This window comes from Artibeus jamaicensis, unplaced genomic scaffold (genome assembly GCF_021234435.1).
Source record: "Artibeus jamaicensis isolate MK-2021 breed Jamaican fruit bat unplaced genomic scaffold, CSHL_Jam_final contig_465, whole genome shotgun sequence".
Classification (NCBI taxonomy): domain Eukaryota; kingdom Metazoa; phylum Chordata; class Mammalia; order Chiroptera; family Phyllostomidae; genus Artibeus; species Artibeus jamaicensis.
In genome coordinates, this window is record NW_026521843.1 from 29,289,094 (window position 1) to 29,300,536 (window position 11,443).

At 48.1% G+C, this 11,443-nt stretch overlaps 1 protein-coding gene across 1 annotated transcript; it reads right to left on the reverse strand.

The window, feature by feature from the left end:
• Positions 1-662: 662 nt before the first annotated feature.
• MCFD2 (multiple coagulation factor deficiency 2, ER cargo receptor complex subunit) lies at positions 663-10,955 on the reverse strand. Its single transcript, XM_037161181.2, has 4 exons — positions 10,815-10,955; positions 4,722-4,882; positions 3,848-4,007; positions 663-2,451 (listed from the first exon to the last, which is right to left on the reverse strand). The coding sequence occupies exons 1-4, from the start codon at positions 10,953-10,955 to the stop codon at positions 2,320-2,322; spliced, it is 594 nt and encodes a 197-aa protein (XP_037017076.2). The 3' UTR covers positions 663-2,319.
• Positions 10,956-11,443: the final 488 nt, after the last annotated feature.

The window sequence follows — 11,443 nt, forward strand, 5'->3', positions numbered from 1 at the left end:
GTTCACAGCTAAAGACCAGCAGGCCTAGGATTTCAACTCAGGTCTGCTTGTGCTCATACAAGGCTGGCTCTTTCGGGTATGTTTATCTCCACTTTAGAGATAAGGAAACTGAGGCACAGAGATGTTTCTAAAACATCCTGGAAGACCATTGAGATGAGCTATGAGAAAGCCAAGGACTCATGAAGGGGAGATAAAGGGATATCAAAGAAATGACTAATCATGCTGTGTCCCTAATGCCACATGCCCCTCACTCCCCAGGGAGACTTTATAGAAAAGAAAAACAGACTAACAGGACCATAGAGGCCAGCGGGGAACCATTTCCAGTGGCAGCCAGCTGTGGAAGAAGGAGGTCTCCTTCTTGTCTAATGGAACAATTCTGCCTTCTAGGAATCTGCTTCTCTTCCTCACCAGTTGCCTGACTCCCTTCCCAGCTGCCGATAGCATAAGGTTCCTCCAAGTATGAGCCCACTAGATCAGTCCAGAGGGGCAGCTCAAGGATCTTGGGAGGGAAAGGCAATGGTAACTCCCTTCCTTGCTTTGAACTGGCAGAAGAGTGTCATCTCCAAAAAACCAGGGGAGATTGTACTTTTTGCTTGGGCTTGGAGACTTGCAATAATGCTATCTAATTAAATTTTCTAGCAAAGAAAGAACAATCACCAGACTCAAGGAGAAAACTCTGTATTTTCCTAAGCCAGAAAATGCTGTCATAATCTGAACTCAGCCAGAAAAAAAGGTCCAAAAAGTGATATCATTCAGAGGAAAAAAAAATGCCTCGAAGGGTAAAGTGACGGAATACTGGGAATCAATCCCTGCAAAAGGAACAGGGTACAGCCAGGGAGAGTCCCGGGGACCTTGGATAGAGCAGGCCCATGTAAGCATCTGTATTAACGAAACAACACTTTCATGTGGCCGGACAAGGAGCCCACGTGGACAGAATCAATGGCTCTTTACCTTGTTTCATCAGTTTTATTGGTCATATATCCAGAATTCATTATATAAATCTTTTAAAATAACTAGATTTTACAAGAATAGTTTATAATTCAGCTCTAAATGCACAAATACTGACACAGAAAACCATTTTTACAAATACATGTTTTCTTATAAGAATACTTTAATAAAATAAATCTCTATACATCATACAACAAATTTTATGCATTTCTTTTCTCCAGTCAATCATTTCAAGATTTTCTACCATAGTATGTCCATCACATCCAATAAACCAAGTTACAGTTTGCTGCTCCCTGTCATTCTAAACCATTGTCGAGATTTCCCACTGTTAAGGGTTTTTAGGCTTCTTTTCTAATCTTTCCTGATCTGAAAGAATTCACATATTTAGGTTAGAAGAGGTCATTTACACAATACTCCCTCTAATTAGCACTTGACTCAGGTTAATCACTATGCTTGGTGAACAATCTTTTCAGTTTCCAGGTGAGCTACAGCAGCAGCTAGTAGTTTTACCCCCACTGCATTGAGCAGAAGAGACAAACCCTGGTATTCCTAATTTTCTAAACTGCAAAAACAAAACCTTAAAAACAGAGTTAAATACAAATACTGAGAAAGCTAAAACATTTGCTATTGATTAGATAATGCTTTTACATTCAAGGTCTCTCCGAGGTTGAAGAAGACATAGAAGAAGTAAAGTATGAGAATATGGCAGTAGTTTTATAGAACATTGAGAAACTGAGAAAGGGTGATCACTTGGGTCAGTGGTGTCTCATATCCGGAGTGCCAGAAGATGCACATTCTGAGGCTGGCCGAACACAATAGCTGACGTCTGTGTTATGCTGTGAATTTGAAATAGTTTAATCAAATCTCACTTGCCTAAAGCAAGTCACCATTTAAGCCTGGGGAACTCTACAGAATACTGACCACGTTTACCTAAAGAGACAGGACCCACAGAGGAAAACATTTGGCATTAATTCTATTCCTTTGCTGTTACTGAAAAGCGTGTCCACTTGGCAAAGCCTGTCTTACTTTTCGGGTGGCATGAATTAAAACCAAGTGACTAGCAATATTCTATAGTCATGTTCCTGAGTACTCGGCCCCAATAATTCTATTATCCAATATCCTTAAAAAGATTCTTTAATCGAGCCCTGTCCGACAGGAGACTGAGTAGTACTTGGGGACTACATTGTGTCCCATTTTGCTTCTCTTTCATTTCTCTCAACTTCTCTTTCTCACACCAGTGTAACATTTGCTACATCTTTTTACCAAAATGCTTCAGCAGTAGTTGGAAATGAGTTATTCTGCGTTACTGAAAGTGTTCAATCACATTATAATGGATCACATTTGCATCATAACTAGGAGATGGTCAAATGTCTACTGCAGTGACTTGGCAAATTCTGCGTAGTCGATGTAGCCGTCATTGTTCTTATCGTCGTCTCTCAAAACACCATCTATTAAGTTAATCAGTTCCTCTTCACTCATCGGTGGTGTGTGTTCTTCCCCTCCCTGCAAAATTCAAATTAGACAATGAGTTGGCATTTTATTGTACGTGCTCAGCTAATTTCCAAAATGTCCAAGCTTATACATGTCCGAAAACCCCTTCAGTAAGCATGTGGCTTCTTGTAGGAACCTACAAACCATATACCTGATAGAGTCAGTTCATAATGATCCAGTGTAGAAATTTTATTTGCCAGTTAAAAGAAAGATACAAAGTTGGCCCTTGCTTATTTATGTTAAAAATTACTTTCCATCCTTTTCTATTTGCAAAAGTCATACCATGTTCATTGTATGACAGATCCGGCTTACACAGAACTATGTGTTTCTGAGATTCTGTGACCGACAAACCCATTCTAGAGGAGAGCTCATGCTCTGGGCACCATTTGCCCCGAGAAAGTAAGAAGCAGTCCACCCTGGACCACACCTCGGGGTCAGAACAAGAGGAGGAAGGACTGCCAACCAGCAGAACCTGTTAGGATCTTGGGGGGAAGGTACTTCCCCTGTTCCAGAGGCTCCCTGTGCCCAGGAATGAGCCAGCGCTGTTCACATCCCGTGCCAATTCCTCCTCTGGCCCCTCTCCCATGCCTGCCCCTGCTTCTCCTATAGCCACCACCTCGCTCGCCTGCCAGGACCCTGAGTCCATTCTTCTCCCTGATGCCAGGCTCCCCTCACGTCCGTCAGTGGGCCTCCCACGGCACGGCGCTTCCCGAAGCACCGTTCCAGCATGCCTCCTCTGCAGAGGAGTCAGCACTCCCCACTGCCTTCGAAGGAAGCCCAGACCTCCTCTCCTGGGCAGCCGATGTGACTGCATCCCCCTCACCAACTTTGCATCACCCCCCTCTCTCTACACTGCAGCATGGCAGGGCAGGACCGGCATTCCATCTGAAGACATAAGATATCAAATTCAGTTTCCTCCCCTCCAAAATCAGGTAATAACAACGCCTGCCCCTGCCTACTCACGGGCTGTTGCAAGATCCAGTGAGATCTGCAACCTACAAAAGTGCTTTGTAAACTGCTTTGTTTGCAGGAGCGTACAAACATTCAATGATAGTCTGTCTGTCCCTTGGTTCCAATTCCTCACTTTCCTCAAACAAAATAACTGCCCCCCTGCTCTGCATTTTGAACATGGTCTGTCTTTTGGGCACTGGTTTGTAAACTCTGGAGTGCAGCAGAAATGCCTATGGTACTTGTTAAAGACACAGAGCCTAGGGCTTCTGCCTCAGCAGGTCACCCTTTGCGAGAAGGACCACTTACTAGGATAAGAGACAGAACAGAGTGGCGAGCAGAAAAAGGAGAAGCAGTAATACTAGTGCACAAGGACAGCACAGGTCATCAAGCCTGGGGACTGAATTCCCAAAGGGAGGCCTTTCTGGGCCGCGGCCCCATGCACCACTGCCTGACCTACCTCCTTATGGACATGAGTGATGGCTGTGGAGAGTTCTAGGCCGTCAAGCAAATTATTGCCGTCATAGTCATGCATTTTGAAATAATGGAGCTGCAGTTCTTGTGGGGACATCTCTGCCTCTGGTTTGTTGATGACGCCTTCTAGATGTTCCATGATGTGCCTGGAAACCAACAGGGAGACTCAGACCACCCAGCAGGGCTGGTCATGCTGACACCTAACGACTCGTGAAAGTTCAAGGTCTGAAAATTCACCCATCAAACAAAAACAAACAGATACAGTGGCAGACCACACTCAAGCATGGCAGGTACAGGTTAGGCCATGAAAGGAGCAGGGAATAAAACCAAACATTGCCTCTATTATGCTGGCAAGATTATGGGTGTTTTTCTTCTTTATTACTAGAATGGTGTTAGAATATCTTTGAAGCTATCAATTAAAAAAAATTTTTTAAGCAATTCAAGAATAACAGTATAATATGTGAGGCTAACTGGCCCAAGACAGAAGTTGCAACAAATGATTCAATGTTGGAATGTGCCAATAAAAAAAGAATTTTGTCAGAGTCAAGAAACCGTAGCCCATCCTGGCCGCCACCACTGCGGCTGCAAGTGTGCACGTGTGTGTGTCTGGCTGTCCACAGCGAGGGACAGCATGGATTCAGTCAAGTAAGCCATGGATCCCACTGGGGCCTCAAGACCCCCCACTGGTGTATCACAACAAAAGGAACACCTGCCTTATGGGTGGATGTAAGAAATAAATCTCACCCTTGAAAAATGTCAAGGAGCACAAATAGAAGGGAAAGAGACAGGGTGCCATCGAAGCCGGCTGCAGCTGCAGAGAAGGGGAGATCCAAGGCTCACGGCCCTGGCTGAATACGTACTCTTGGTCGTGCACTGTGTTCTTATCCAGGCCCACGCTGCCGGGATGGGAAGAGCCGACCCTGGGCTCCACGGCCCCAGTGCCTGGGGCACAAAATGCCCAGAGCAGACCGCATAGGAAGGGGGTTCTGAGCAGCCGCAGAGATCTCATGGTCACTGGTACCTGGGAGGTGGGGAACACAGAGGATGAAGGCAAGAACACCAGAGCTAAAGTTCTTTCAAGACTCAACACAGTGGGCTCCTGGGAAATCTGATGAAGGAGCAAGGCTGGGGAAGAGGACGTGTTAATCTGGCTCCAGGGCCAGCTCTGCCGCTAGACCACTAGACTCAAGGGCCCCGTCACGCAAATGGGCAAGTCGATGACATTTCCTGAAGCACCTTCAGAATGCTTCAGAAAGCAACTCGCTGACAGCCTAGAGGGCTGTGAAGATCATTCCCGCCCATAAGAAACTTACAGTCTGGCCCTGGCTGGTGTGGCTCGGTGGATTGAGTGCTGGTCTGTGAACCAAAGCGTGGCCTGTCTGATGCCCTGTCAGGGCACATGCCTGGGTTGTGGGCCAGGCCCCTGACCAGGGGCATGTGAGAGGCAGCCCCACACTGATATTTCTCTCCCTTTCTTTCTCCCTCCCTTCCTGTATCTCTATAAACAAATAAATATAATCTTTTTTAAAAAAAAGAAGAAACTTACAGTCTGGTGAAAGAAATACTTCCTACTGAGAGTGCTAATACAGGCAGAAAGTGAACTGTACTAAAGACAGATAAACGCTCTGAGAGTTCACAGAAAGAAACTTCAGAGGGTGGAAGCAAGGGAGGGAGGTGGGTTTGCCTGGAGTGGGGGGAAGGTGCAGACAACTGTAATTGAACAACAATGAGGTAATTTAAAAAAAAACATTTCCTCTGGGTGAGGGAAAATCGAAGAAGGCTGGTGGACATGGGGACACTTCCTCTGGGCCTGGACGGGGAAGTGCGCTGCGGACGTGCAGGCATTAAAGGGCCAAGGGAATGGTGTGAGCAGAGCGGCAGGTGCAGACACGTGGGAAAGAAGCTCCAAGGGGTTTGGTTGGCCTGGAAACCAGAGGGTGTGAAGGAGGCAGAACGGTGAACAACAGGCTGCAAAGGTTGACCAAGCAGTGCTGAACATGACTTTGCGTGGTAAGCCAAGAGGACCAAAGTATCCTGAGGCTAATGGGGGAGCCACTGAGGATGCCTGAATGGAAGACAAGGTCAGAGTTTGTTTTCAGAATGGCTAACCTGGCAGCAGGGAAGGTATTCAGTGGAGCAAATACAGAAAAAATCTTCAATTTAGTTGATGGAAGGAATGAGGTAAGTTCAAGGTCATCACAGAGAAGATGACATTAAGCTCTTCTTTCATTTACAGGCCTGTGACAGAGGACAGTAACTTAACCACCATGAAAGAGCATTGGAGAGGTACACAGAAATTAGGATTCTGTCCTGACTGGTGTGACTCAGTGGGTTGAGCACTGGCCTGCAAATCTAAAGGTTGTTGGTTCGATTCCCAGTCAGGGCACATGCCTGGGTTGTGGGCCAGGTCCCAGGTTGGCTGGGGGCCAACCGATTAATGTTTCTGTCACACATCAACATTTTTCTCCATTTCTCTCTTCCTGCCCCTTGCTCTAAAAATAAATAAACCCCCCAAAAAGAAATTAGGATTCCATCAAATACTCCCAGGTTGGGCTAGACCTGCCACTGTGGTCCACAATAGGAAGACACAGTCAGCCACAGAGCAAGCTCCCTGAGGCCAGGAGCACTCTGTTCCCGTCAGTATTCCCCACCAAGAACAGGGCAGGGCTTTACCAACTGTGTTAAACTGAGAGCCCCGTTCCCTTCTGGGGCTTACGGACTGGCTTCAGGAAGGAAGGGGATCGGCAGCCCGGGGTCCTGCACACCAACATAGTGAGCAGCCCCGACTTACACACTCACTTCCCAAAAGGCGGCAGTGCAGATTCTGCTGGATAATTGGGGCCATGAGCCTAAGGGGCATCTGTAGCCACAGCCCCAAACCTATAGCAGTAACGAGAAAGGATAATGCACTGGCCATGCCCTTGCACACGCTACACACAGAGCTGCTTTGACGCTCCCCGCACCTGGGCTGGGAAGTGGACGTGCTGCGGCCCCCCACACATCCTAGAGGGCAGGACCCTGGAAAACGCCACCTTTTCCTGAGGTTTAGGAAACTTTCCCAGACCCGCTTTGCCTGTCCGTATAAACACCCATGCCTCCTCCAAGAGGATGACAGTCAGTAGGATGCATGACTTTTAGGATGAAAAAGCAGCACCTAGTCTTACTACTGAAGAGGGATATCCTAATGCAATCTGTCAAAATTAAAAATAGAGAAAGATGTTCAACATATACAGTTTATATCAAACAAAAAGAACAGGCTGCAAAGGTCTGTAAAGAATAATTCACTTTAAAGGTCTCCAGACCCTGATGAGGCCACTGCCACTGTGCCTGGTACCAGAAAACAAGGTTTCAAGTTACTCTCGGCAGCAACCACACAGGCCTGAAAGGAACAGAACTGCTTGTTAGAGTTCTGGGCCAGGAGGGATCAGAGAGAGAAGCCAGTTCCTCCCAAGCCCTTCAGACTCATATGGCTCAGTGGCCTCTTTCTCCAGCAAGCCTTCTTTAATTCCAAGTCTGACCTAGCTGTCCTTCCCATGTGCTCCTGAGTGCCTCCCTTCAGAAGGGTCCTGTCCTTTGCTGACAACAGCTGTGAACGTGATCTTGAACAATGCCCATCCAGTGCACCTCGCTGAACTGGGCACCGTGAGGGTGAGCACTGCATCTATATTCCTAGCATCAGACAGTGCCAGACACAGAGGTTGCCAGGAACAGTCCTTAGACCGTGTGCCATGGTCCTTGGGAGACGTGGGAGGCCCCACTTTCATGTACATGCTGCCAAGTTTTGATGGCAATCTAACTGAGCATAAAACTTTATTTTTGAGATATCTATCAGATAGCTGAGCTAAGTGATCACTAGGCCCATGGCACCATTTCCTGTAAGTACATGGTTGGAAACTTAGTATATTAAATTGGGGGGGACAGGGACAAGGATTCTATCCAAACAACACCGAAAAGTAACCAAGTGATTGGCAGTGCAGTAACTATGGGCCCAAATGATCCCTTCTTCGAGGGAGGCAGAGGAAAGGCCAAGAACCACTGATGCCGAACATGTCCCACTTTGGCTGGCTGTGGCAGGTTTCTAACTACAGGCATACCTCATTTTATTGTGCTTCTCTTTACTGTGTTCTCCTCAACACAGAGGCAAGACCCGCCACCAGCAAAAAGATTATGACTCCCCAAGGGCTCAAATGATGTTTAGCATTTTTTAGCAATAAAGTGTTTTTAATTAAGGAATGTACACAGTTTCTTAGACATGTTTTTGCACTCTGCACGCTTAAGAGAGTACTGGTATAGTGTACGCATAACTATTATATGCACCGGGAAACCAAAAAATTCATATGACTCGATTGCAAAATTTGCTTTATTGGGGTGGTCAGAAACCAGACCTGTATGTCTCTGAGGTGTGTCTGTATCAGAACACAACAGAAACCAAATGTATGAACACAGGGACTTTGCCTGCCACCTAAGACTCCAAACAGTCACATTCAGAAAGAAACATGAGCAGTTCCCATTACCCCTTTGAACAAATTGCATCACCCACAGTCCAACCACTTAGCCCAAGGTCATGAGCAAACAGCCATGAGTAAACCCCAGGAGTTCCTGACCTTAGTAGCCTTCTTTGAAAAATGTAAAGGTTAGGTTAGAGAAAACCTGAAAGAGAAGAGGTTTCTGAAGGAGACCTCAGAATACAACCCACGCTGAGACATCCTGCACATGAAGCCTCAGTCCTGGGAGCGACACACTGGATCATGGGCACTAGTGAGACTCTCACAGAGCTGGGACCGTGACAGGTTCCCCCTACTGCTCCAGCATCCCCTTCCAGTCCCAGGGCATTTGCTCCCACTGATTCCACCTGTCTGCGATCCCTCTTCCGTCTGGGCCCAGTTCAAATACCACCTCCAGGCTCTTCCAGCCTAGATGAGTTGTTCCCTCCTTGGCCCTCAGTCTGCAGCCTCTCACACTCATCTGGCCTTAAGATACAGTCACATATTGTTCTTCTTTTGTTTTTCTCTTCTCCTTCCTCTCTGAGGGCTGGGGGATCCATCTGTTCTGTTGCTTCTCTACCCTATAAAAGTTACCACGAAGTGCCAAGCTGATGACCTACAGACAGCTGACCTTTGTGTCTGACTCAGGGCAGTGGGTCTTAGCTCTAGCTTAGTGATTCTACATCACAAAAGTCCTGGCCTAAGATGTAAAAATGAATTTCGTTGGCGCCCTCCCGCCAGTGAGGTGGCCTGGCCCGCCTGGCTCTCCCAAGATGTAGTTTGGCCTATCAGCACAGAACAGTCTGGAGCCAGCCTTTCTCCCACCCAGACTGTAGCAGCTGTTAGCAGCATTTCCCTCACACCAAGGGCCCTTGGTTAAAAATTCAGACTCAAAGCGGCCACACTCACCGACATCCAGACACCCGGACACAGAGTCAATGCCAAAGAACAACTCTGAGCGGCACTTCCCCACTTAAAACTTCCCTGGGCCTGAACTGAAGACGAAAAAAAACCGAGATCGTAGGCCAAGGAAACCTCCATATGGGTCAGGGGTTGAGAACAGATTCTGAAAGAGCAGATCGAGGAGCCCAAGGAGTTGCCATACTTCCTTTATACATTTAACTAACATATTCTTTATTTACTTATTTTTTAATCCTCGCCTGAGCACATTTTTTTTCATTGCTTTTAGAGAAAAAGAGGAAGGGAGAGAAGCATCAGTGTGAGAGAGAAACACTGACTGGTTGTCTCCCAGAGGCACCTGGACTGAGAATTGAACCTGCTACCTTTCCGTCACCACACAATGTTCCAACCAATTTAGCCACACTGGCGGGGGCATAACATAATCTTTCCTGATAGCCTGGTGCTGCATAAGGTATTAAGGTAGGACTGCGACTGCAACAAACTCCACTCACACAGATTACAGCCTGTGGACCAGTCGGACACACAACCCACACCTGAAGTAATTCGTTAAGGATTCAATTTTTTTTTGAACCAAAGGACAGCACCTGAGGCAGAGGGGACCTGGTGTAACAGATATCTGAACCTAGAAAGAACTTGGTCCAACCCAGGAGCTAAAAAGGGTTCAATATGGTTGAAGACACACTATAGGGGAGTCTGATGAGTTACAGCAAAAAGACAGCAGTCCACGAAGGGGCTTGCAAGCTCTGTTGGATAGCTTGGAAGAACAATGAGAACCCACCGAAAGGTTGGAGAGGGAAGGAGACATGATCAGATCTGTGCTTTAAGACCATCACTCCGGCTTCCCGGTACAAAACTACAGAGAAATCAACAAGGCATACGTGGGATCAGTCAGGAGTCTACTGGGGTAGTCCAAGGAAGAGATGATGATCGCTTGAACTAGCTAGAGCAGTGACTGGCAGTGCAGAAAAGTACGTATCCGAGGAAGATTTGTGATGGATTCCATATGGGTAGTAAAGGAGAACAGGAGGTTGGGAATGACGCTGAGGTTCTGGCTTGGGCACTGGGTGGATGGCGTGCATGCCCAGATAGGAAATACAAGAGGAAATCTGCTTTCCTCGCCTTCACACTTCCCTGGCCCAGCCAAGTCAGGCTCTCCTGACCAGCCAGGAGCAGTCTGTTGTCTCCTCCAGGGGCCGATGGGGACGGAGGGTGGGGGACACCAACAGCAGACTTAGTCACGCCCCACTGCCTTCAAGAGGGCAGACATCTGCCCGGCCGGGCCCCTCTGGTTTCAAAGCCCCCAACAACCCGAGAGAAAGGCTCTGCTCCCAGCCGGCTAAGCTTCCCGAGGTGGCTCGGGGACGGAGACCCACACCTAGGCCGCAGAGGCCTCTCAACCTGAGCCGGAGGCCCGGAGACCCCAGAGAGACACTGAGATTCCGCCCTGTTGCGGACCCCTGGGCGCCTCCCCATCAACCTCCTACCCCAGGGTCGAGTCAGGGGATTCGAGCCGCGGCCCGCACCGGGGATGCTCCCGGGTTCACTCACCCTCGCTGCCCGCAAGTACAGTTTTCGAAGACGCGAAATGTTCCAGCGTGAGCCTCGCCAGCCCCCGTCCTCAGAACACTTTTTCCCCGGCCCCGCCCCCAGACCTGCCTTGCGCAAGCGCGGTCCCTTCAGCCCGCCCATTGGCGCCATGAGGCCCCGCCCCTGGCCAAAGCCACTCGTGTGTATGGCTCCTGTAATTCCACGTATAACGGGCTCCAGAGGAAGGGGCGGATGTAGTTCTTACTTCTCCTTCCAAAGGCTACAGTCAGCTGGCGCCTGGGGTGATTGACCTGAACCTTCAGGGGCCTGGAATGTTGCTAGGCAACTTCGGAAACTCCCAGGAAAGCTGTCCCACGTGGGGGTTAGAGTGGCAAAAACCGGGTGGGGCTGATGCCAAAGCTAGCTTGCAGCTCCGCCTCCATTTTCACTTTTACAGCAGTTTCTTCAACTGCAAGTTGGAAAGAAATATCATGGGAATCCTAATTCCTTTCCTAATGAAAGAGCTAAAAGATGCCATAGCCGGCCTTGAATCCTGTGTTTCCAAAATGGGCCTACTCCCAGACTCTGCTTGCGCCGTTCTGCAAGAGCCATCATGGGCAATACCTATTCACTCATACAAGGATTCCCTC

Bases quoted from the DNA above. Each gene is read 5' to 3' on its own strand.
- MCFD2 (XM_037161181.2), bottom strand. From the start codon at position 10,955: ATGGGCGGGCTGAAGGGACCGCGCTTGCGCAAGGCAGGTCTGGGGGCG. The intron at 4,008-4,721 runs GTACGTATTCAG...GTTGGTTTCCAG, and splicing joins AACACAGTGCACGACCAAGA to GCACATCATGGAACATCTAG. The intron at 2,452-3,847 runs GTAGGTCAGGCA...TGAATTTTGCAG, and splicing joins TCACTCATGTCCATAAGGAG to GGAGGGGAAGAACACACACC.